Source organism: Oryctolagus cuniculus, chromosome 15 (genome assembly GCF_051225735.1).
Source record: "Oryctolagus cuniculus isolate XC-2025 breed Fujian yellow rabbit chromosome 15, ASM5122573v1, whole genome shotgun sequence".
Classification (NCBI taxonomy): Eukaryota; Metazoa; Chordata; class Mammalia; order Lagomorpha; family Leporidae; genus Oryctolagus; species Oryctolagus cuniculus.
In genome coordinates this window covers 7,342,555-7,368,776 of record NC_142881.1, presented here as the reverse complement: position 1 = coordinate 7,368,776, position 26,222 = coordinate 7,342,555, and the positions used below count along the sequence as shown (strand labels likewise).

General features: G+C 57.7%; 1 protein-coding gene across 7 annotated transcripts in view; it reads right to left on the bottom strand.

The window, feature by feature from the left end:
* Positions 1-24,537, bottom strand: part of CPXM2 (carboxypeptidase X, M14 family member 2) — a 115,987-nt gene extending 91,450 nt beyond the window's left edge. The window contains exons 1-3 of one of the 7 annotated variants that reach the window (XM_070058297.2): positions 24,091-24,537; positions 17,075-17,173; positions 3,376-3,485 (exon numbers count right to left, since the gene is read on the bottom strand). In XM_070058297.2, coding sequence (XP_069914398.1) covers positions 3,376-3,485; positions 17,075-17,173; positions 24,091-24,397 — 516 coding nt within the window. In that variant the 5' untranslated portion in view covers positions 24,398-24,537. Of the gene's footprint in view, positions 1-3,375; positions 3,486-3,629; positions 4,084-10,615; positions 10,737-17,074; positions 17,174-24,090 lie in introns of those variants that run through there. The other 6 variants (XM_089313859.1, XM_089313862.1, XM_089313863.1 and 3 more) reach the window with 6 other exon arrangements.
* Positions 24,538-26,222: the final 1,685 nt, after the last annotated feature.

The window sequence follows — 26,222 nt, the reverse complement described above, 5'->3', positions numbered from 1 at the left end:
ACCCTTGGCCATTCTGCTGCGCTGGGCTCTTCCTTGAGTTCGGGGAGATCCACCTTGTCCCGGGGTGCTGTGGAGCAGAGTGCTGGCTGCTTCTCCGAGCTTGTCTTATTAAGCTAACACAGAAAACATCTTGGGGGAAAAAACAACCTGTAAGTTGAGTTACAAGGGTTCTTTCAAAGTCCTCTGCCAACAGTGAGGTAAAGAGAGGCAGGTGTTTCTGCTATAACCTGCCAAATCCTCTCCAGGAAAAGCTGAGTCTGAAAATGTTAAACACCGTGGTAATTACAGGGTTTGACCTTACCAAAAAAGAAAAGAAAAGAAAGAAAGCAGTGATGATAGCCAAGGGAAGGGAATCGTATCAGCCCATTTGGGGAGGAAAAGGTTTATTTTGGCTTATAGTTCAGAGGTTCACAATTCAGGATCAGGCAGCCTCATTATCCCGGCATCTGGTGGCCGCTGGCCATGGCAGAGCAGGTGCAAAGGAACAGTCGTGGGCCAGGCAGGAGCAAGAGAAGCCAGGGCAAACTCAGCTAACATGACCAACTCTGTCTTGAGGACGACCTTCCAAGGGCAAGCCCCCAGTGACCCAAAGACCTCCCACTGGGCCCGCCTCCAAGGCTCCATAATGAGAGGAGATCTCCACCCTAATGCATCAAGCATTAGCACGAATCAACTGTTAACAGAAGACAGTGGGGTTTCTGTGCGTATGAGTTTGGAGACCACATCTTGCTCAATCATAAGAGGGGTGGAGGGCAGTGACGTTGCTGGGTGTGAGGCCAGGACAAGATGTGCCGAAGAACTGGGCAATCAGGGCCGGCGCTGTGGTACAGTGGGCTAAGCCACCACCCCCAATGCCAGCATCCCATATGGGCACTGGTTCGAGACCCAGCTGCTTCACTTCTGGTCCAGTTCCCCACTAATGCACCTGGGAAAGCAGTGGAAGATGGCCCAAGTGCTTGGGCCCCTGCACCCACATGGGAGACTCAGATGAAGCTGCTGGCTTAGGCCTGAGACAGCCCCAGCCGTTGTAGCCATCTGGGGAGTAATCAGTAGATGGAAGATTTCTGTCTCTCCCTCTCTCTCTCAGTAACCCTGCCTTTCAAATAAATAAAAAATAATAAGTATTTTTAAAAATGGTGGGCAATCAGGGCCGGTGCTATGGCACAGTGGGTTAAGCCACCACCTGCAGTACTGGCATCCCATATGGGTACCAGTTCAAGTTCTGGCTGCTCCACTTCCAATCCTGCTCCCTGCTAATGTGCCTGGGAAAGCAGAAGATGATGGTCCAAGTGTTTGAACCCCTGCACCTGTGTGGGAGACCTGGATGAGGCTCCTGGCTCCCAGCTTCGGCCTGGCCCAGCCCTGGCCATTACAGACATTTGGGGAGTAAACCAGTGGATGGAAGATGAAGATCTCTCTTGATATCTCTCTCTCTCTTGATCTCTCTCTGCCTCTCAAATAAATCAATCTTTTTTAAGCATCATGGGCAGTTGTTTTTTGCAGGTTCTACTTGCACACTTCCTTAACAGCTTTTATTTTTAAAAAGAAAAACACTATTTCTAAACCGCCAGCGCTTTCACCGAAGTTGGTTCTGGCAGTGCACGGCCTGAGCTCCTCTGAAAGAGCAGGGGGCGCGGCCTGGGTGGTCTGAGGTCCTCCTGACGCGGTCAAGCCGGGGGGGGCGGGCAAGGAGCAGGAGCTCGGGGTCAGGGCTCAGCCAGGGGCCCCCAACCCATGTACACCCCGGGCAGCAACCTCAGCCGCTCTTGCCCAGTTCTCGGCACAGCAGCTGCCCCTGGTGCGTTACAGTGACCCCTGGGGGGAGTGAGGGGTCCACCCTGCCACTCGGAAGCTGCTCCCGTTCGGCTGGGTTGTGGCACGGCAGACCAAGCCCACATCCCATTTCATAGCAAAGGCTCCAGCTCCTCCACTTCCTGCTAAGGCGTCTGGGAGGGCAGCAGACAACGACTCAAGCACTTGGCTCCCTGTCACTCCTTTGGGAGACCCAGGTGACTTTCCAGGCTCCTGGCTTTGCCCTAGTCCAGCCCTGGCTGTTGCAGCATTTGGGGAGTGAACCAGCAGACAGAAGCACTCTCTCTCTCTGTCTCTCCCCCTGTCACCCTGCCTCTTAAATAAATCAATAAAAAACGAGCCATTCCCCTTGAGCACAGCCCTGCTAGCATGCTCGCTAGAGACACCGCACGTGTGGAAAGGGTGGGGAAGCCACGAGGGCCAGAGCAGCTGGGGAAAGACCAGAGAAACGCAGCACTACTGGAAGACCAGCTAGCACAGGACGCACGGAATGCTGGGCGGAGGAGGACCGAACGGGCAGACGCCGGCGTGGGAGGGAAAGGCATCGGACGGAGCTGGGGCTGCAGGATCACAGCCACGCTGAAGGGGTCTGCGCCCCAGTCCTGGGACCTGTGCAGCACGAGGCCACGTGGCCCAGAGGAATGAAGGCTGCCTTGGGGGGCGGGGGGGCTGGGCTTTCCAGCTCTGCCCCAAGTCATCACAGGTCCTGAAGACGCCATTGAAAGAGATAGTGCCATGAGACCTCAACCCGCTGTGGCGGCCAAGAAGGAAAGAGCCATGGGCAGGGAGTGGGCGACCCGCAGAGCCTCCAGGCAGGGACGTGGCCCGGCCACACCTCCACGTGGACCTGAGACGTCTTTCCCCACATAAGTGTGTGCTGCATAGGGGCCAAGTGATGCTCAGTTGTTACAGCAGCAACGGGGACTCAGGCCATGGCTCGGCAGCCAGGGTTCATGCCACCTGGGCACAGAGGGGAGAGAGGAGTCCCAGGCAGCTGCACCCTCGCTCGTCAGAAAGGACCCGGCTGGTGTGCAGAGGGTGTGGGAGGAGCTCCCCCTCCTGGAGCAAGACCTGGACTTCGGATGATGGAGAGGGAGACTTGGGAGAAGCAAGGGCCCCGAGGCCAGACAGGATGCGTGCGTCCTGGGGGACACAGCAGAGGGAGCCTGGAAGAGGTGTGTGTGGCAGAGACGCAAAGCAAGGGGCGGGCAGGCGAGTGGGGACCACCTCCGTGTCCCCCATCCCCACCAGGCTCTCAGCCCCGCCCCGTGTCTGTGCTCTCCTCCCGCCCTCTCCAGGCCTGCAGAGGGGAAGGGCCCCAGGCGGAGGTGCAGCCACCTGGGGCTGGGCCCCGGCAGCACCACCCTCACAAGGGCAGTGCCTGCAGAAGGCGCAACTCCTCTGTGCCCTCTGCCCAGCAGGGGTGACTCAGCGATGCTTTCGTGGCTGTGGAAACTGGGGCCAAGACCTCGGAAATGCCACACACGGTGCCTGCCCCAGGCTCAGCGAGCCGTTGCCTCGGCCATCCTGACCCCCATCGCGGTCCACAGGCGGGGCAGGTACCTGGATGTTGAGCCTCCCGCGGTGGGCTCCCAGGCCATAGCGCTTCACCGTGGACGCGTGCAGCTGGAAGTCCGTGATTTTTAAGGTTTCCAAACCGAGAGGTGGGCAACCTGGAAAGAACAATGCCCGTTAAAAAAAAAAAAAAAAAAAAAAAGGACAGGGGCTGAAGGGGCTGAGAGGGGCTCCTGATTTTCGGAACCAGTTCTCGTGCGCCCCCAGCCACCAGTGTACACCCCCCCCCCGCCCCGCCCCACCTGCCCGCCTGGTATTTCTGGACAGACGGGGCAATCTAACTCGACACCACGCCAAGCTCCTGCTGTCAGCTCCTGCTTTCTGGGCACTTTGGCCTGGACATTCCTCCTCCGAGCTGCCCGTGCTACCGTCTGAGTCAGCTTCCAATTAAGGAGCCGAGCACGGCGCGTCTCAGTCAGGGAGCAGCCCCGGCGAGCGATTTCACAGCAAGGCCACGGCGGAACGCTGCAAACGCACCAGAACTCCGGCTGTCGCACTGCGTGCGCTAACGGGCACAGCAACGTGAGTGGAAAAGCCGCTTCGCCTTCCACTCCTGGCAACGCTGATCACTGCGAGAAGAGCTGAACAGTGTGTCCTGGGAATCAGACGCCAGCGTGTGGGCCAGCCCTCGGCGAGCGGCCAGTCCCGCGGATAGAGCACCAAGGCAGCCGGGGCTGGACCCAGGCCGCCTGCTCCTGGGCTGCCCTTCTCCCCGGCTGCCCCTGCTGTGGGGCTGGGCCGTCTCAACAGGACGCCACCGCCTCCACACTTCCGACTGGGTGAGACACAGCCCCACAGAAGACACAGAAGACCCTGTGCCTCCCGGGAGTCACAGAAAAGTCCCAACATCATGGGACAAAGTTCTTTTTCTAAATAAAGATTTATTTGTTTATTTGAAAGGCAGAGTGACAGAGAGAGGGAGAGACAGAGAGAGATCTTTTCACCTGCTGGTTCACTCCCCAAATGGCCGTGACAATCAGCACCAAGCCAGGACAAAGCCAGGAGCCAGGAGCTCCATCCGGGTCTCCCACGTGGATGCAGGGATCCAGGTACTTGGGCCACCCTCCGCTGCCTTGCCAGGCACATTAGCAGGGAGCTGGTGCGGAAGGGAGCGGCTGGGACTCAAACCACCTCTGATACGGGATGCCAGCAGCACAGGCAGAGGCTTAACCGACTGCGCCACTGTGCCGGCCCTAGAACGAGGCAAAGTTAGACAGTCTCACGGGGCGCTGCAGAGACGAAGTGTCCCAGAGGCCCCGGGGCACCTCGGGAGCTCAGAGGAGCAGACGGAGCAACCACCAGGTGCTCGGCAGGCAGCCGGGAAGAAAGTCGGTCCAGGAGCTGTGGACGGAGGAACTCAAGGCCGCCACTTCCTTTATCTGAGTTCTTAAAAGAGGAAACGGAGGGGCCGCCATTGTGGCGCAGTGGGTTAAGCCACTGCCTGTGATGCTGTGCCTGTGCAGGCGCTGGTTTGAGTCCCAGCTCCTCCACTTCCGATCCAGCTCCCTGCTAATGGCCTGAGAAAGCAGTGGAAGGATGGCCCAGGTCCTTGGGCCCTGCACCCGTGTGGGAGACCCGGAAGAAGTTCCCAGCTTCAGCCTGGCACAGCCCTGGCTGCTGGGGCCGTTTAGGGGAGTGAACTGGCAGGTGGAAGATCTCCCTTTCTCTCTTGCTCTGTAGCTCTGCCTTTCAATTAAATAAAAAAGCAAATTACAAAAAGAAATAGAGGAAACCGAGGTCCCAGACCTTACGTGAGATGCCCAAGGCGTGCCTGGCCACGGCACAGGGAACAGCGGAGGTGCTCCAGGCCGGCACAGGGGGCTGCACAGCCACGAGGCCTTCCCAACATCTGCAGGGAGGCTTCCGGGACAGGGCGTGGTGGGAGCTGCCGATGCTGAGCACGTGGAAGGGCTGAGCTGGGCACTGCTGCTGCCCACTGGACACTGCAGGACAGGGTGGCTCCGGTGACACTGAGAGTAGCAATGTCCCACATGGCCCCTGAGACAGGGAGCCTGGTGCACGGCAATCGGGGCCCCTGCAGCAATGGGAGGGGCCGTGCACTGAGCACTCAGAACTAGGGGGGCTGACTGCAGAGGGGAGTCATGTTGCCATCCCCTTCCCTCGGCAGGGTTCACCCTCAGGGCTCCCAGGTTGGCCGACTCATGGCTCTGACCCCTCCTTCCTATCAAAGCTGCTTCCACAGTCTGACAACCCAGCAAGGGCACTTCCTACATCACCAACTCACAAACCCCACTGCCAACCCAGCCAGCACGCCCGTCCCAGGGCCTGGTAACGCTGTCACAGCAGCAGCCCTGCCCTGAGATCTCAGGGTCCAATGGCCCCGAGCCCAGCGATGAGCCCCCAGCCCGCCAGCCAAGAGGAGTGGAAGCCTGGCCCCTGAGCCCCCCACCCTGACTTCAGGCCACCGCACCCTCCCTTGGGTGCTGCGCACCACTCCAGGTCCTCAGCCCCTGTGGGCAGTGGTGCTCCCGGGGGCCCAGGTCAGGACTCGGGCACGGTCTGAGGGCCAGGGGCACTGCTGGCCGGGGAGGCCAGACTCCAGGGCATCCTTCAACCTGGCCCTTGGTCTCAGCTCCGACTCCGGTTCTCCAGCCCCTCGGGTCTCAGCTCCAGTTCTCCAGCCTCGGAGCAGCCCCCGAGCAGCGCCCCCACGCCTTGCTCTCATGGCCGCCCCCATTTCTCCTGACCGTGGCTCTTCTTGTCACCAGGCCCCACCCAGCCCGCCTGGCGTCAGTGCCAGTGTCCTCAGGGCCACCCAGCCTATCCTGGGAGATGCCACCTGCTGGCCCCGGCCCCTGACACCACACTGGCTTGGCAGTGGGTTCTGTTTGGGGATCACTCATGTTTTGGGCATAGCCTCTTGTCATCTCCACATTGCCAGCTCTGGCCTCAGACCCCAAGGGCCTGGGTGTCTCAGACCCTGCTGGTGAATGGGGCCCTGGCCCATCCTCCACGTCACAAATCCGTGACTCTCCCATCCAACCAGTGCCAGAAATACAGAAAGGACCCGGGGTCACAGCCACACTGGAACCCTTCCATCCCCTAGAGCCTTCCATCTTAGCAGAAAATAGCAACTGACAAATTCCATGTCCCTCTCGGACCTCCGCAGCAGGAGGGTCCATCCAAAAGTTTACCAACAACACGTATCACGGAAAACCCAAGTGTGCATTTCAAAATCTGTGCATCGGAATAGCCTTATCTTTTAATTCCATTCCCACATTTAAGTACCTTCATACAGCAAGATACACAGCCAGCCTGGTGGGCAGAGGGACAGCCAGCCCCGTGGACAGATATATAGACATACTCTTCACCAGCTCAATACAGCAGCAATGATTGCTGTTCAAAGCATTTCTTCCAGAAAATAACATTTCTTTTGCAAATGGCCATTTTCACTCAAAAAGGACCCACCTGAGCCACGTCATGCCTTCATCTAAACTGCTTTCCTGTTATCCACAGAGGCTCTGCCACCTCCTCTTGCTGAGATACACAGAGTGAAAAGGGGTCCCATGAGCTAAGTGTCTGGTGGGAGCAAAAGCTCAGCACCTGCCCACAGGCTGGGCCATCGTGAGTGGACTTCCACACAGCTCGCAGCACCGTCAGCTGCCCCATCCGACAAACACCACACCCTTGTCCTCTCTTGCAAGGGTGACCCCAGGGAAGCCCAAAAATCCACTTCCTCCATCTGCAGCACAACCAACAACAGCGTCTTTGGTGGGGAGCACAGGGCAGCCCAGTGGGACGTGGCAGGGCAGTGTTCTGGGATGCCAGACTCAGACACACAGCGTTCTTCTCCCTGTTAGGAGGCGCGGTCTTTAGCGTTGCAGACTTCTGCATCGTCCATGCCATTTACAAAGAAGCCAAAGATGGCTCTGCACCAGAACACAATGGCCTTCAAAAGCAAAGACAAAGTGACAGTCACACAGGTCCGTGAGGGTCCTGTGGCTGTAGGAGTGTGGGAGTGGAAGTGGGAGTAGGGGGTGGGGGTGGGGGACAGTGCTGCAGCTTAGCGGGAAAAGTCGCCACCTGCATATGGGGTGCCTGTACAAGTCCCCACTGCTCCATGCCCCAATTCTGATCCAGCTCTCTGCTATGGCCTGGGAAAGCAGAAGATGGCCATGTGCTTGGGCCCCTGCACCTGCGTGGGAAACCCAGAAGAAGCTCCAGGCTCCTGGCTTCAGATCTGCCCACCTCTGGCCATTGCAGCCATTTGGGAAGTGACCCAGTGGCTGGATGACCTCTCTCTCTCTCTCTCTCTCTTTCCCTCTCTCTCTCTCTCTCTCTCTCTCACTCCAAAGCTCCACCTTTCAGATAAATAAATAAATCTTAAGAAAATGAAAAGTGCAGCAGTGGCTGAGGTAAGTAGGTGGGGACCCCTGCAGGGACAGCAGGAAGCTTGCGGCAGGACAGGTACGAGGCAGGTGCAGCACAGGCGCAAGACAGACAGGTGCGGGACAGGGCCCGGAGAGCCCGCGTGTCCTGAGAGGCCGTCAGCACTGCGCTGTGTGCTGCAATGGACTTGTTCCCGTGGAGTTTCCCAACCCCACATGCCCCTCTCAAAGGTCTCATGTGGGCTCAAATGCATCTGACTCGCCCTGCCCCCACCCACCCACCGGGCCCCAGGGTGCTGCTGGCAGAGCGAGGGGAGGAGATGGCGGCTGGCTGGTGGAGCTGCCAGTGGGCACTGGGGCTTCTCCCAGCTTCCCCTCCCCCCGCCAAGCCCTGGAAGGCCCACTCTGCCTCCATCACTTCCTCCGCACGCTTGGCATCCTTTCCTGATTTCTGCCCTCTGTCGTCTGGCTCCTGCCTCTGCTCCCAGCGGCCCTCGTCACTCCACGGCCAGCGCCACACCTCGACCTCTTCTGCTCCGGGCCCTGCCGTTTGCTCCCGGTGGCTTCTCCCCTTGAATCCTCAGTAGCACAGAGCTGTCCCTGCACCCTCACACCGGCAGTGCATCGTGACTGGTCCTTCCTGTCCCCCCTCTGCCCAGGACAGCTGTCTCCCCTGCAGCACAGGACTGTCCCCACCCTCACTCCCCGGAGAGTCCCTGCCTGCCCCTGTAATGCTCCACACCGAGTGTCACCCAAGACCTCACAGGCACCGTCCACACGGGCAGGAGTCCAGGCACACCTGTCACACCCACACCACACCCCCTACATCCCCACACCCACCACACCTCCACCACACACCACCACACACCTACCATACCCCCACCACACACCCACCACACACCCACCACATACCTGCCACACCTGCACCAAGCCTAAACACAAGACACCACTTGCAAGCTCACTTGGACGTTAACCCACTGATGCCAAGCAGGCCCAGGAAGCCTCACTGGCTCCCGGAAGCTGCATCATGGCTGGGGTGGGGAGCCCAGTTCCCTCCCACTGATTCACTCCCCAAATGCCCACAATGGCTGGGGCTGGGCTGGGGCTGAAGCCAGGAGCCAGGAACCCAGCCCAGGTCTCCCCACATGGGTGGCAGCAACCCAGTCACTTGAGCCATCCCTGCTACCCCCAGGGTCTGCATTTATCAGAAGGGGAATTAACCAAGGACTCTGATTAGGATGTGGGCATCTTAACCACTGAACACCCTCTTCCCCCCCCCCCGGGAGCCCCCTCAGCTTTCTCCCCCACGCACCTGCTTCCCACTGCCTCACCCTGCTCCCAACACCATCCACACATTTTGCAAAAGTGCTCGCAGTCCTCACCTGGGGCCCCAGGTTCTATAGTTCAGGACCTAGCAGGGCTCAGACAGTATTACCTGCTGAACCAGCTGGGAGGTGCTCGCCTTCCCCAGATCACATTTTAAGACATTGTATAATGCACAGGCATAAAGTAGCTGGAATGCAAACTCTAGCCCTTGATGCAAAAATGAGCAGGCAGAAGCTCTAGGCCCACATTCATACTTCGACTGAAGGTTTGACAAAGCAATGTCCATGTTTCCAAAAAGGATCTTCCTAGACTGAGGGCCAGGAAAATTATCTTTTGCATCAAAGATTCTAAATTAATTCAAACTGCAGAGTACTGAAATATTCTCTGCATCAAACATTCAGCTGATAAACTTCAGCGTTTGTCATCCGGGCTCATTTCCCTCCTCTTTCTACCCTGAGAACATCAAGCTAAGGATCCACAGCAAGTCCATGGAACAGCCCAAGTGAGCAAAATGGGAAGCTCCTCCCCTTGGGCTCACAGTCAAGGGGAGAAAACTCTGCACTGAAGAGAATGGCCCAGGACGGCTAAGCCTGCTCCACCACTCTGCAGACAAGAAACTCAACACTCAGCGCAGTCTGGAAGCCTCACTGGAGAATGGGCGAGCCAAGAGTTTGTGTCACCAAAGCACCCTCCGCCACCTGAGGTCCCCAGGGCTGCAGAGGCTTTCAAAGGGGCCCGGGGCCATCCCTGTTCCAGCCACACCTGCACTGGCGAAGGCCAGAGAAGAAGAGCATCAGCAAAGCACCAGCCCCTGTCCCCAAGAACTTCAGTCCCCGGGCTGTATAGGACCCCAAAGGCAGCTTCTCTGGGGCTACAGCAGCCAAACAGCCCCCCAACCCCCAGCACAGACGGACAGGCTTCCGGGACCCTCCACGTCTTCACAACCTGAAACCCAGCAGGGCAGCGAGGCAGAGATGGAGACAAAGGACGCTGCCCCAGCGCCGGGTCCTGGCTCGCCTGTGGCTGCAGCTCCCACAAGAGAACGCACAGATGAGCAGGAGACGTCTCACTGGCTGCTCAAACATTCAGGGCGCCAGGCAACGGGAACTGAAATCTGGAACCCATCACCAGCTAAACTGTCACGGATGTCAAGGTAATTAAGAGCATGTTCAGACAAGCATGCGCTCCAAATGGTGTCTCTCCCTCCCACCATAACCGTGGACCCTGGGTGACAGCTGCTGGCTGACCACCAAAGGCGCACAGACATACAGGCACCCGAGAACTTCGAAAGCAACACAATGTCGGAACAAGGAGTTAGAACGCCTTCCGTTTCAAACTCTCAAAGAAGCCTCTGATCCCCGTCCAGGGACCTGTCAATCACCAGACTACCTCCCAACCACTGAGCGTTCTGTCCACCCTGCAGAAGACACCGCCAAGGAAGATGGTTGTTGCTACACCGATGACCATTGCATTGGAGGGGAAGGAAACAATGTTTCAAAGCTGAATTTAAGTATTCCTCATCAGAAAGTTGAAGAAATCGTGGGTGGACTCACGGCATTTGTGTTGGAATGTCAATGAGGAGATAATGGCCAGGCTTGAAGCAGGCTTGGTCACCTGCTCAGAGCTCTCTGCCCCTCGCCACGTCCTGCCGAAATCGCAGCCAGCAGCCATGACACCGGCTGTGTGCCCTCCCACCAGCACACAGCTTCCCCAGCCAGCCAAGTTTCCACTGCTTCTGGAAAGAAAAGGGCTCTCGTCCTGAGAGGCGCGGGGCGAGCCGGACACAGGGAGAGGAGTAAAAAGCAGCCTTGAGGAAAGATTAATTAGGGTCTGAGCTGTGTCACAATGGGCAGGAGAGGAGAGTGACGGTCACTCTGGGAAGACCGGGCAAGCAGGGCACTGTCTCCCAGGTGCTCCACTCCCCAGGGGGTGCTGATGGGTCCCTGTGTTGTTCTATCCCAACAGATGCACACACACATACGCACACACACACGCACACACACACGCATGCATGCACACACACGCATGCACACACGCATGCATGCACACACGTGTGCACACACACGCATGCACACACACATGCACACACACGCATGCACACACATGCATGCACACACACGCGCACGCACACACATGCTCACAATCAGACCCGTCCCTTGCTAGCACGCCCTGCACCGCACAGATGGACAGAGGCTCCCTGGTGTGTGTCGACTGCTCCCCGTCATCATTATCACCACCACCAAGCGCCTCGCGTGCACATCAGCTCCTGGACCACTCCAAGTGCCCCCGCCTTGACTCTGGGGGCCTTTGAGACCTGGGAGTTACAGGCACGCTGAGAACCTAGCATAGAAGGTGGACTCTGGCTCAGGGGCCAGTACCAACCCCCAGCCCTGACTTCCCTAGGCCATCCCAGGAGGCGCAAGGACAGCCCCCTCCCTTGTTAGCAGAGTCAAGTCCTGAAGACTGTAAAAGGGCTTTAGGGTTAGGGTTAGGGTTAGGGTTAGGGTTAGGGTTAGGGTGACCCGGGAGCAATCTGGCTAATGCCAATGAGTACACCCCTCAGGGCCTTGTGGCTGGCTGTGGTCACCTGCTGGAATTGGAGCCGGGACTCTCCAGGACCCTGAGGGCACTGCCAGGGACAGACTCAGTCTCCCTCAGCCTTCGCTCTCATTGTTGCCTGTAAACCCCCCAGCTAGCCAATCTGAAGCCAGGAGCCAGGAGCTTCCTCCAGGTCTCTTATGCAGGTGCAGAGGCCCAAGGACTTGGGCCATCTTCTACTGCTTTCCCAGGCCATAGCAGAGAGCTGGGTTGGAAGTGGAGCAGCCGGGAGTTGAACCGGCACACATATGGGATGCTGGCACAAGCATAAAACCTACTGCCCCCTCCTTGACCTTTCTGAACTCCCATCTGACCAATGAGGTGGGCGAGGCAGCCCCTGCGCACTGAGGGGCACTGGCAGGGGCCCCGCATGTCTCAGACGCGCTGGCTTCAGGCAGATACCAGCTTCTCCCTGGGTCCCGGGAAGCCTCTGAGCCAACCTCAGTCTCTCTTGTCCAAGGCAGCCCATCAGACCCCCCCACACACACTGGACCGACTCCCTCCTGGACCTACTGGGAACACCTGTTGTGACACCAGAATACTAGTCCTGGCACAGAGCAAGTGCTTGGGAAACACCACTCTTAGCAAACCTGCTGCTGACACGGGGCTCGCGCAGGGCCCAGCTCCTGGGTATTGACAGCCCATCAGAACCAGGCCAGGCACAGAGACCACTGCGGAGTGCGGGGCCTGCGAGCAGAGAGGCCCAGGAAAGTGACGGCCATGACCAGGGAAGGCTTCCTGGAAGCAGACTTGCAGAACGCGGAAGCTGCTGGGCAGGGCCTGGCCTGAACGAGGGCCAAAGCCGACCCAGGCCCTGTGTTTACGTGACCCCTAAGAGTGGGTTTTGTTTGTCGTCTTCAGGGTTACGTTTTAAATGGTTATATAAGTCCTTACATAACAGCCTCGATCTTGCCTCTTGGCCAATAAAGCATAAAATATTTACGACCTGATCCTTTAAAAGTTTTCCAATCCTTATCCTAAGACATAAAATCCTGAGACAGAGAATCAAAACCACAGCGGTGGTGTGCAGAGAGCCGTGTGCTGTGCGCCCCGCTCTGCAGACACCGTGCTGTCTCACGGTGCACCACGAAGGGGACGCACTCCCCACTTCGCAGGGGGTACGGTAGCTGGTCCAGAGCAGGAGCCGGTGGCTTGTCAGCAAGTCTCAGCTCAGATGCTCGTGCAGTCCCCTTGGGAGACTTACAGCAGGGGACACGTATGGAAAACCAGCTCCCATCCGACTGGAAAAGAGGGCAGCAGAAGCCAGCAACAGACTGGATCCTGGTAGGAAGCTTCAGGTGTGGAATCGCTCTGTGACCGACGCCCAGTGACGCGGGCACTCGGGAACTTCACCCCACACTGCTCCTGGCTGCGAAAGATTGAAACCAGCTGAGAGCCCATCTTCTGGGCACCAAACAAACAGTGGCTCATCTGATGGACAGGACGCAGCGCAAGCTTTTAAAAAGGGAGGACACAAGGGCGCTTCACAGAGGTCGCCGCAAGCGAGCATCATGAAAATGCAGGGGATGAAAAAATCTTTGAACCAAAATGAACGTAGCCAATCCGCCCATGAACTTTGGACGTTTCGACGTACCCTAGTATTTATTCATCTCTATCGCTGTGCCACAAACCAGCACAGACAGCACGGCTCACACGAAGCTCTTCTCCCCTGGGTGTCTGGAGATCCGCGGGACTCAGCGGGGCGGCCCTAGGCTGCGGGTTGGGCCACCCATCACTTGGACCCGCGGCCCAGATGCCACTGGAAACAAGCAGAGGCCCCGGAGCCCTTGGCTCAGCACTGGCACGTGGCCACTTCTCACTCTTCTGGCACGTGGTCACGTCTCACTCTTCTGTTGGCCTAAACAAGGCACAGGAGTGGTCCAGCCAAAGTCCAGTGACTCTCATCTTTCAAGAAGGGAACTGAAAAGCTACACGGCCTTGGCCGTGGGGAGAGATGAAGCACTGGCCCACAACCACGGCCAGCTGTAGAACAATCCCCAGAAGTCGGGATGCAACACTGCCCCCTCATCACAGCAACAGCTGGGCATCCACTCCTCAGAGAGGACATCCCCCGGGGGAGGTCCACACCCAAGACGAGCCTTCAAGGCCACCCACTCCCATGCCTCCATGTGGCTGGCGTCTGTATTGCCCACGACTCTGACCACAAGGGGCTGACACCTGCAACCTGACAGATGGAGCTGACCTCTCTGCTACCCTCTGTTCTGGGAGCGTCCAGGCTGAGAGAATATGGACTCCAGGTCCCAAGAATTTCCCACCATGCACCTGCAGCCTCCTGTGCTCAGTACCACGCCTATTCCAGGCTCCTCATTTCTGCAGGCCCCAGGTGTACCCTCCATGGCCATCACTGTCCCAAACCTCCCATATCTGTCCTCTGCCCTTCTATGTCATATTTTAAAAAGATTTATCTTATGTATTTGAAAAACAGAGTTACAGAGAGAGGTAGAGACAGAGACAGAGAGAGAGAGGTCTTCCATCCACTAGTTCACTCCCCAGATGGCTGAGCTGGAGCTGAGCTGATCGGAAGCCAGGAGCCAGGAGCTTCTTCCGGGTCTCTCATGCGTGTGCGGGGGCCCAAGGACTGGGGCCATCCTCTGCTTCTTTCCCAGGTGCATTAGCAGGGAGCTGGATTGGAAGTGGAGCAGCTGGGACTCGAACCAGTGCCCATATGGGATGCTGGCATTGCAGGCTGGGGCTTTAACCCGTTGTACCACAGTACTGTCTCCCCTGTCCCCTTCTATTTCTTTTAAGACAAGAACTTTTAGTGGCTGAAATCATATCAAAGGCATCCAGTGGGTCAGAGCCTTGACGGCTGCAGCCCGGCGGAGCTGTGAGGCCAGGTCGGGGGACGTCCGAGAGTCAGGAAGAAGTAGGGGCATCCATGGCAGAAAGTTCAGCATCAACACATGCATGTGTGGTGTGTATGTATGCATGGTGTGTGTGTGTGTGTGTGTGTGGTGTGCCTGTGTGGTATGTGTGTATGTATATGTGTGGTATGTGTATGTGTGGTGTGTACAGTGTGTGTGTGGTGTGTATGGTGTATGTGTGTGTGGTATGTGTGTGTGGTGTGCATGTGTGGTGTGTGGTGTGTGTATGCGTGTGGTATGTGTGTGTGTGGTGTGTGTGTGTATGTGTGGTGTGTATAGTGTATGTGTGTGGTATGTGTGTGTGGTGTGCCTGTGTGGTATGTGTGTATGTATATGTGTGGTATGTGTGTGTAGTGTGTACAGTGTGTGTGTGGTGTGCATGGTGTATGTGTGTGTGGTATGTGTGTGTGGTGTGCATGTGTGGTGTGTGTATGTGTGATATGTGTGTATATGCACGGTGTGTGTATGTGTGGTGTGTGTGTATGCATGGTGTGTATGTGTGTATGCGTGGTGTGTGTGTGTGGTGTGCATGTGTGGTATCTGTGTATGCATATGTGTGGTATGTGTGTGTGGTGTGTATGGTGTGTGTGTGGTATGCATGTGTGTGTATGTGTGGTATGTGTATATACGCATGGTGTGTGTGGTATGTGTGTGTATATGTGTGTATGTGTGTATGCGTGTGTATGCATGTGTATATGTGTGTGTATGTGTGTGTATATGTGTGGTGTGTGTGTATATGTGTGTATGTGTGGTATATGTGTGTATGTGTGTGTGTGGTATGTGTGTGTGGTGCATATGGTGTTTGTGTGTGGTATGCATGTGTGTATGTGTGGTATGTGTATATATGCATGGTGTGTGTGGTATGTGTGTATATGTGTGTACGTGTGGTATATGTGTGTATGTGTGGTGTGTGTGTATGTGTGGTGTGTGTGTGTGGTGTGTGTGTATGTGTGGTATGTGTGTGTGTATGGTGTGTGTATGTGTGTGTATGTATGCGTGGTCTATATGTGTATAAAAAAATGCACCTTCAAAAATCTTTCTGTAAACATCTCCTAAAATTTAAAGACAATTCTGGCAATGAAAAGTACACTTCTAACATACGTTTCAGAATGAAGTGACCTGCAGGCCCAGATTCGATGGCGGGTGAGGCCGGCACTGCCAGCCGGGCAGCCCTGTGGCATTTGTCCCTCAAGAATCAGCTGGTGCTTAGCAGCCCACATGAGCAAAGGACAAAGGGCCCATGTCCAGGACCTGCGTCAGGTGGGGCTCCTGTCACCACCCGGTTAGCGGAGACCCCAGAGGTCCACAGAGTCAGCGCGACCAGCAGAAGCTCAGCTCTGGCATGAACCACGGACTCAAGAGACCCTCCTAATAATACACTGAGCCCCTGGCCCCCAGCAGGCAGGGGAGCGGGCCACGCCCCCCCCCCCCCCCCGGAGATGGACGACCCTCCCAGCTGGTAGCGGAGAGGCTGCAGATCTCAGCGCCAGTTTTGTTTCAGATGCACACTCGACCAAGTCTGTGATGTCCCTGATGGCGAGGTCGCGGTTAAAAACACAACCCCACGTCATTACCTGTGCCAGAGAGGACTGCGATTCCCTTTGCAGCAGTCAACCCTGGGACACGGTTTACGGCACTCACGGCTGCCTCTGTGGCTGCAAACAGGGCATTGGGGCAAACAGGGCATTGGGCTCCTAAGCAAAAGGGCTAGGATAGAAAATGGTGCCTTGGATCTGTGTTTCGCTCCTTACAAGCCGCAGGACCATAGGCAAATTACCCACATTACCACGCCTCGTTCCCTTCATCTGTGACGTGGGTGGTAATAATGATGATGATGATATGAAACCCAGAGGGGCACTGGGAGACGACAAATATAAGGCCAAGTGCCTAGCAACCACCTAAGCGCTAATAAATGACTCCTGCTAATATTAGCAGGAATGAGACCCGTGGAATAATGAAGACACAACACTAATGGTAATAGCTAATAATAATGACAACTGTGGTTAATGGGCCAGAGTTATGGATGAGTCTAGAACCAATGGTTTTCAACATTCTAAAATAAGTAATTAAAGGAACGATATTTTCACAGGACTGCAAGACTCCAGGGCTAACATCGCATATTTTGGAAACAGAAGACTTGGTCTCTGACCCCAGAGACCCCTGGGGCAGGTTGGGAGATAGGAACTGCACACCTGGGGCCTGAGCTGTGGCATAGCAGCTAAGAGACCCCAGAAGAAGCAGGCGCCCGTGTCTTCAGGGAGGGAGCAGAAGGCTGTCCAGAGCTCCAGGAAACGCAGGAACGCGTGGAGCAGAACCAGCCAGGACGGTGCGCTGTGAGTTGGGCTCTGTAGGAGCGTGAGCCACCGTGAGTGTTTTCCCCCAGGATGGCCGAGAGGTGGCAGTCGCTCGCAGCCCCACACCTGCCCAGCACATCTATCTGCACTAGGCTGCACCAGGGGCCTGCACCCCCAGCCCTCTCTGGACAGGGGCTGGAACTGGGGAGGGGTGGTTCTCGAGGGTCCCACTTACTCTCTCTGACGTCATCACGGCCCACGGGGACACCATGATCGTCGCTGGCGGCCTTCTCAGAGCTCCTGGTCCTCGAGCCCTTTTTGTTGCCATTTTTACCTAGAGCGAGAAAGACGGCTTTACTGCCACAGACGTCACAGGTGCTCCAGAAAGAACCAACCGCTGCTCCCGCACAGCAGCGTCTCCACCTCCGCCTCCTTTGTCCAGAGGAGCTGCCAAGACCCCTGCAGCAGGGGGCACAGGCGTACCTGCAGGGGAAGCCCGGGACGAGGCCTCCGCCGCCTCCACCCCAGCGCTGCACACCTGGATCGTATTACACCGTCACTGTGATGTGACTGCATCTGGCTCTGCTCACAGCCATCTGAGAGCCTGGTGCACAACAGTGTGTGATCGGCGAATGAATGGATGCACAGGAGAAGGCGCCAGAGAGTGACGGAACGCACCAACAGGAGGCAGAGCAGGTCTGTGCAGAAAGTCACTGAGTTTGGACTTGAGAAAATCAGTTGAGGGGCAGGTGCTTGGCCTAGTCCTTCCCCGTGGGGAAGCCCCCCTCCCGTATCAGGGTAGCTGGGTTCAAGCCCCAGCCCTGCTCCTGGTTCCGCTGCCTGGACCCTGGAGGCAGTAGGGATGGCTCCAGGAACGCAGTCCCTGCCGCCCGTGTGGGAGATGTGAACTGTGTTCCCATCTTCAGCCACTGTGGGCAGCTGGGGAGTGAACCGGTGGATGGGAGTTGTCTGTCTGACTCTCTCTCATTCTCTGCCTGTCAAAAGTTTTTTTAAAGTTGGAAAACCAAAGCAGGCAATGGATGGAGTCAATAAGCAAAGTCATTTCAGCTGATTCCCCAGTCAACCTCCCCCCATAAAACAAATCACAAAATTAAAGTCGCCAATAAACCAAAATGTTCATAAAGGCTGGGGGAGTAAGACTGACCCAGAGACCCAGACACGTCCACAGCTGCCTCTGTGTCTGTCTCCATGGCCCCGCATCTGTCTCATTTCTGTGGGCAAAAATGTAGAAATGTCCCAGCTGTAACCACCCATGATGCCTGAGTGGGGGCCGCAAAGGCCTTGGCCAGCATAACTTTGGACGATGCTGAGTCTCCCTTGGCAGAAAGCCATTTTACAAAATATATGACGAGTAAGCCACAGTCCGGGGACGAGTGCTCCACCCAGCCCCCGCCCCACACCAGGCTTCCAGCAGTCACACAAGCCCACGAGCAGCAGGGCCAGGCTCTGGCTTCAGCTCCCTGAATCCTGAACAAACAGAACCAGGTGCTCCCTACAAATCTGTGACATCAGAGACGGAAATTAACACGTGAAGGTGTTCCGTGCCCTGGCATCCACCGCGCAATGCCCGATGAGTAGTTGGTTGGCTGCCGAGCAGTTATAGTCATGAGCTCATCCCTGCAGCCATTCAAAGAAACGCGAATTCTGTGGGCTTCGTGGTCCCACAGCAGCAGCTGAGGTGGCAGGGACCGGAGAGGGCCACAGAGGGCACAGCCACACCCGACAGCTTGGGCTCCACTCAAAATTCTACACTCAGGCGCCAAGCTGCCTTTGTCTCTGCATTGAAGGCATCACTCCCCCACCCCGCCCCAAAATCGGGCAGTCACAGGCACATGGGGCACACAGGGAAGCACGACAGCTAATTTTAAAAACTGCAGCATCCCAAGCCGGCTTCCCAGACCTGGGAGTATCCCCTACCTTTATACTCCATGCACAAGCCCTGGTTTCTGGAACCCTGGGCACGGGGAAAGGGGGAAGGTGCCAGCATTAGCTGCTGACGTTGGACAGTATTCTGGAAAGGAAGGTGTGGCCTCAGAGCGCAGCGGAGTTTCTGCACGACGCCCGTGCCTGGGTGGTGTTTACCTGCACCACACGCCCGGCTTTCACCGGAAGGCAGCGCACGCCTGATGCTAAGGATTGTCGCTCACTGCGGAGCTGCGCTCATCGCACCGTGGTGGTTTTTCAAGACACGTGGGGATGGGGACCAGCACGGTCTCCCCAGCAGCCGTGCAGCACGGCACGGGAGAAGACCCTCCACCCAACTCCAGACGCTGCCGAGCGCCCAAAGAGAGACGGCGCAGAGCCCTTCCCGCCAGCTGCAAATGCTACTGTGTGCCCAACAGAAGGGCTTTGTCTGCAACCCAGTATGCACAAACAACAGCTCTCTGCCTGCTTCCCCCATCCCAGGGCACAAACCAGCACAAAACACAGACTCGGGGATTCTGGGCACAGATGTCCAAACACACGTGGCTCGCTGCCCACTCCGCAGATTCCAGGCCCGGGGACTCTGGGCATGAGGCGCCTTCTCTCCCCGGGCGTGAAGAAAGCAACAAACAAAGGAACACGCAGGAGCCCAGATGCACCCACTGCGTCTCCGAGCCCGCCAGATGCCACGCGGGAATGCAAGGGGAGGAAGACGGAACCTTCGATCACTCACTCGAGTCCCGATGATTATTTGGTTTCTTTCCAGGAAGAACCACAGCCAAGTGGAAGGGGAAAGGCAGGTGAGTCATTGGCACTGGTTTACTTCTCCATGGCCACAAACCAAGTCATCCACTGGGAGGTGGCAGCAAAGTCGGTACACCCCAAAGTCACTGCATACCCAAAACATGGCCCCTTTGTCTTATTCTTCACTCTGGGAGAGTGAAAACGGGACCTGGGATTCAGTCCCTGCACCCCAAAACCTTCCAATTGTGGGGATCTGGAAACTGTTGAAAACAAAGAGAAACAGCTGAATAAATGGAATTACAGAGAAGTAGCTCTCAGGTCCACGTGAGGAAGAGTATTCCGGCCATCCACTGAACAGGCAGCCTTGCGGGGACGGGAGCCCTTCGTGGTGCTAAAATCTCTCTGGAGCCTCAGAGGAGGTTTCCGGGTTCTGCGCCCAGACACGAGCGGCTGGTGCTTCCAGGAATCCACACAGGTGGTGGGGAAGCTGCCAGGAACACACAGCCCAGTGCAAGTGTAAACCAGTGAAATGTGTGGGCAGCGTCAGGAACGGTCACAGCATCGTCCCAGTGGCACTTTCCTGATTCTGATTCTGTACACAGCAGACGGCCAGCCCCCTGGGGCCGAGGGAATGGGTGCTACTGGCTTTCAGCGTGTCAAGCCCCAGGGTGCTGCTCAGCACCCTACAGCAACGCTGTGGGAGCAAGACTGCCACCCCCTAAACTCAGTTTAGTCCCCAAAGCCTTTTTTTTTACAGGCAGAGTTAGACAGTGAGAGAGAGAGAGACAGAGAAAAGTCTTCCTTCCATTGGTTCACCCCCCAAATGGCCGCCTCGGCCAGCGCTGCACCGATCCAAAGCCAGGAGCCAGGTGCTTCCTCCTGGTCTCCCATGGGGTGCAGGGCCCAAGCACCCGGGCCATCCTCCACTGCCTTCCCGGGCCACAGCAGAGAGCTGGACTGGAAGAGGAGCAACCAGGACAGAATCTGGTGCCCCGACCAGGACTAGAACCCAGGGTGCCGGCGCTGCAGGCGGAGGATTAGCCTAGTGAGCCACAGCGCTGGCCCTTTTTTTTTTTTTTAAGATTTATGTTTATTTTTTGAAAGGCAGAGAGACCGAGCTCTTTCATCCTCTAGTTCACTCCCCAAATAGCTGCAACAGCCAGGGCTGGGTCAGGACAAAGCCAGGAGCCAGGAGCTTCTTCTGGGTCTCCCCTGTGAGAGCAGGGGCCCAAACACTTGGGTCATCTTCCACTGCTTTCCCAGGTGCATTAGCAGGGAGCTGGATCAAAGTGGAGTTGCCCAGACTCAAACCTGTGCCCATGTGGGATACCAGTGCTGAAGGCGGCAGCAGAGTCCAGAAGTTCACATTCAACACCCCAGGTTGTAGCCCCAGGGTGCCTCCCTCTGCAAGCACCTTCCCAACACGCTCTGACACCTGTGTCCAAAAGAGCCCAAGGCAGAGATGACCATTCACTGCACGTGTCACCATCCACGTCAAGCCACCACTTGAAGTGGGAAAAGTAACTTGCACTCTACAGTAACCTGCACTCTACTGTACAGAATGGCTGTGACTCCCTAAGGAAGCTCATTCACATACCAGCCTCTCCTGCTCGGGGTCCAGAGAGGGAGGGTCTGCTGAGCAAACACCAAGAGAAAGGTGCATGTGGCCGTGACTGAGAGCCCCTTGGGAGGCCCACATCCCGTCTCAGAGAGCCTGGATCAAGCCCTGGCTTCTCTTCCCCTGAACCAGATTCCTAGTGAGAGTACCCCGGGGGCAGCTGGTGATGGCTCAAGTACTTGGGTCCCTTGGGGCCAGTGCTGTGGCACAGAAGGCTAAGCTTCCACCTGTGGTGCCAGCATCCCACATATGCACGAGTTCGTGTCCCAGCTGCTCCACTTCCCATCCAGCTCTCTGCTACTGCCTGGGAAAGCAGCAGAGGATGGCCCAAGTCCTTGGGCCCCTGCACCCACGTGGGAGACCCAGAGAAAGCTCCTGGCTCCTGGCTTCACATCAGCCCAGCCCCAGCTGCTGCGGCTATTTGGGGAATGAACCAGCAGATGGAAGATGGATCGAGCTCATTGTCTATCTGCCTTTCAAATAAATAAATAAATTTTTTTTAAAGAAAAGTGTTTGGGTCCGTAGCACCTACGTGGGAGATCTTGATTACGTTCTGGCTCCTGGCTTTGGCCTGGCCCACTCTAGCTTTTGCAGACATTTGAGGAGTGAGCCACCAATGAGAGATCTCTCTCTCTCTTTCTCTTTATGACTCTATCAATTAAAATTTAAAATCAAACAGGAATGAAAAGTGTGCCACAAACATCACAGCTGGTTTATCATCCTGGGGTGAGGGAAGGTCTACAAAGCCCCACACAATTCATTAGGAATGAGGCCAAGACAGCAGCAGGCGGGGAAGCGATGCCCTTCTACCCCAAACCCCTAACCGTGCAGGTTCTGAGCCTCGCAGTTTCGGTTTCCCGCAGGAGCAGAGCCTGTTCACCAGGAACACACAGCCCCCTGACTCCACGGCACATCTGTGCCTAGAAGATGCTCTGCCAAAAGCCATCAGCCCTTCTTGGCAACTCAGGAGGCCCCCTCTGTCTCCTTCAGAGGCCTCATCCCGAGGCCGGCACGTGCTGGTGCTCCAGGGAGACCAAGGAGAGTCACCTCCCCATCGCAGCCCTGGATCCGCAGACACGTCAGCCTGTGGGCACTGCGGAGACCTGACTGTGACTTTCTGCGCTGTTTGCTGCAGGGAAAGCAAGCTTTCTTGGGAAGAACGGCTGGCTGCTAGTGAGAGTCCCCCAGAATAATGAAGCCAACTCACCTGCCATTGTCTGGGAAGCACTGCCAAGCCGCCCACTCATGTCCTGAACACCCCACGCTTCTGCACAACCCTCAACACACCTGCCATGACCTTCTCCAAGGCCCCCTTCCGGGGGCTTCACGAGGCAGGGGCCAGGCTGTCTTGCTCTGCCCCTCGCCCGCACCCAGCACCTGGCACCCTGCTGCAGCTTCCTGGTAGAGACCCGCGGGATAAAGGACGGGCTCGCCGGAGCATAGCACAGTCCAGGACGCCAGGGTGCAGGATGCTTTTGCAGATATTGACAAGGTAAAGGGAGGAGGCAGGCGTTGGTCCCCTGTTTGCAGAGGAAGAAGTTGCGATCAGGAGCCAAATCCCAGGCCCTGGACCTTGTGCTCAGAATCCCACTCCGGGCCCCCTGCTGCCACCCCAGTGACTTGCAGAACCTAACACACATGTCCCCCACCCACCCCACCCTACCATCCCCATGCCAGGCTAAACACAGAGCAGAAACGGAAAACAAAACTGCATGTGGATTTGATTCAAGCGACCAAACCAAGAAGTTCAAGAGGAGAGGGGCTTTCGAATCTCCCAAGTCCTTGAGCAAGTAGAATCGTCTCAGCCTCGGTTCTTCCTCAGCGTAAACACCACCCAGCACCCAGAGCCACGGACAGAAGGAAAGGAGCCCACGGCACACGGAGCTGCCGGCACAGCCACGGTGCCGCCTACCGACACAGCGTCTCCACGCTCCCGCTGTCAACCCGCGGTGGCCGGGCTACCTCTTACTCTCCATAACTCCCAGGAACAGAGGAGCATCTACAAGGTGCTGCTCAGGTCACACCACCCACTGAACTGCTGGTTCAAGATGTCCACAAACTGCAACAGAGCAGAGCTGTGTGTGTGCAGAGGGGGACCCCTCTCAGGAGCCCCGCGTCCCTCCTCCACCCCTCCTGCCACACTGCACTGGCTGTTTGACCACAGACTGTTTCCTTGCTGGGAGCTCCGTGACAGTGCCACACACAGGCCTTGTTTCAGGGAGGGCCACTGCCCAGCTGGGGAATTCGGCCACAACCCTGCTCACTCCCCTCCCTGGAAAAACCGGGGTCCCAGCCCCCTGCAATCCGGGCAAAGCACCATTAAAAGAAAGCCTCACTTACAAGGTGTGTAATAAACCAAGCAGAAGCCACTTCCCCAGGGCAAGGCTGGCAGAAACAGAACAAGGGTGTGCGAAGGGTGTGCGACCGAGAGCAACCCCACTGGGCTTTCCAAGCCGCCTGCAGCCAAGTCCACGTGGGCACGCCCAGGGCAGCGATCTTCCAGCAGGCAAAAGATTCAAACGACCTACTGAGAGCAGGCGGGAGGGGATCTGGCTGGGCCACCGCTGGCTGGCAGAGTTTCCCCCAGAGCCACCTGCCAAAACAGGCCAGCCCGATCCCCTGGCCAAATCGGAAATGCACTGCCCAGGAGACGCCAAGCGTGAAGGCTGAAGAGGCAGGCAGCAAAGGGAGAGGTGTCCTGTAGAAAGAGCCTTTGCCCAGGGCACCGGCCGCCCAGCTCGCCAAGGGGCTGCCTGTGGCTCCAGGAGCGCCCCGAGATGCAGATGCACTGGGGAAGTGCAGCCGTGGTCTCCAGGGAAGGGGGCGCCCCGACTATGGGACTTCGGGACTACAACCGGGAGGCTCGCTCAGGCTCACGCTCATCCCAGACACAGGGACAGAGAAGCCGCGCCCCCTCCGCCTGCCCAGCGCCGAAAGCTACTTGCCTGGTGACGGCGTCTCCAGCGCCGGCTTCTCCCTCTTGGGAGTTTTCTTGGGCTTGGTCGCCCTCTTGGGCGGCCTGGGTTCGGGCGGATGCGGCTCGCGCTCCTCCTCCCTGGCCCCTGCGGGCAGCGGCGGCGAGGAGGGCTGGAGCTCCGGCTCCGGCCGCGCGTAGTAGGGATCCCGTGTCAAGACATCCTGTGCGTAGTAGCCGGGCTCCTCGAGGGCTGCGCCCTGGGCTCCCACCCAGGCCAGGGCCACCGCCAGGAGCGCCAGGGCCGGCGCCGGCGCGGCGGCCCCACGGCGGGTCATGCCCACTGTGGCCCGCGCCCTGGGCAGGTCACCGGGAGCGCCGGACAGGACGGGCGGCGGGCGCAGAGGCTGCGCGGGCTGGGGCTCCAGGCAGGGCAGTGCGGCGCGCTTGGGACCGGCCCGCCAGGCTGGGCTGGGACTGGGAGGGCTGGGCCAGGGCGGGCAGGGGCGCGCCCAGGCGCAGGGCGGGCACAGGGGCCCCGGCCCCGCCCTTCCTCTCTCCCTCCCTTTCCCTCTGCAGACCCTGTGGTTACTGGCTCTGGGAGGCAGGTGTTGGAGCTCCTTCCACCCATGGGCAGTGTCCTACCTCCCCTTCTGGGCTCCCCCCAGGGCTGGCCAGTGTGTGGCCCTGCTGGGCGCCTGCTTCCCCTGAGACTAGGAGCTCCAGTCTTGAGAGGAAACCTGGGGGCCCATCTGTTGCATCATTCATTTTGCAGGTAGAGAACCTGACCAAGCAGAGACTCCCCAAGGTCCTAAAGCAAACAAAGCCGAAGCCCGCCCTTCCCTCCTCCCCCCGCCCCCACCGTCCACACTGCATCGCCCACCACCCTGGCCCAGCATCAGACAGCATCGCTCCACCTGCCAAGATCCTGTTTCAGGAACCATGGATGAGGAATTCCTGGAGTCCCCAGGGTTCCGGGGAGTAAAGTTCCACGGAGGTGGGGCTCCATGGCCCGGCAGGACCTGGCTCCAGCCCATCTGAGGCTGTGATCTGGTGGGACCGCAGGAGAGAGGGCGGAGTTACCCCAAGGGCTGCCATCCTGGCCTCCCAGGATGCCCACACAGGGAGCAGCCCCGGCCCGGAGGCTCTGGGCTCACTCCCTGCCTGCCTGTGCCTTCTCACTGGAGCCCCAGCACAGCCCTGCAGCACCTGCCCTCCCGGCTGGGAGTTGGGGAGCCAGGGACAGTGCTGGTTTTCTGTTGGTGCTGGGACAAATGGCACAGGCAGTGGTTTAAACTGGCACCTACGTGTCCCCCACAACTCTGCAGTTAGGCGTCTGAGGCAGGGGACACCGGGCTCAAGTCGAGGTGCCAGCAGGACTGGGGCCTCAGGGGAGTCTCTGGGGAGGGAGCCTCTCCCAGGCGTGGGGGGCAGGGGCTCAACTCAGTCCCTGGCGGGCACAGAGCCAGGTGCAGTATGTGTGCTGCCCGTCAGCTGGGGCCAGTCTGGGTCCTGTGCGCTGCCTATGCTGCTTCTGGGGCCTGGCCCTCCCCGGCACGTGGGCCCTACCTCTCGGAGCACTGGCAGGTGAGTCCTCCCCATCTTTAAATCGTCTTCCCTGTACCACGTTTCCTCCTCCCAGCTAGAGAAAGTCCTCAACTTCCCAGGGCTCTCGTGGTGAGAGGAAGCCACCCAGGTACTCCAGGATACTCACTCTTAATCAGTCTGGAAGTCCATATGACCAACCACGCAGCCTAATTTACTGGAAGGTTCCAGAGGTTCAGGGTGGGAGTTGGGGGGAGGGTCCATGATGCCTACCCCAGGGACAGACTGAGCCACAAGACCTTGGTAAGACCCTCACCTTCCCAGTCCCGTCTGTGATACGACCCCATAATGCCACTGGTCCAAACCTGGATGTTCCAGTGTGGAAAGACACATTTCTTAGGGCCGGCGCCGTGGCTCACTTGGTTAATCCTCCACCTGCAGCACCGGCATCCCATATGGGTGCTGGGTTCTAGTCCCGGTTGCTCCTCTTCCAGTCTAGCTCTCTGCTGTGGCCCAAGAGGGCAGTGGAGGATGGCCCAAGTGCTTGGGCCCTGCACCCGCATGGGAGACCAGGAGGAAGCACCTGGCTCCTGGCTTCAGACCGGTGTAGCTCCAGCC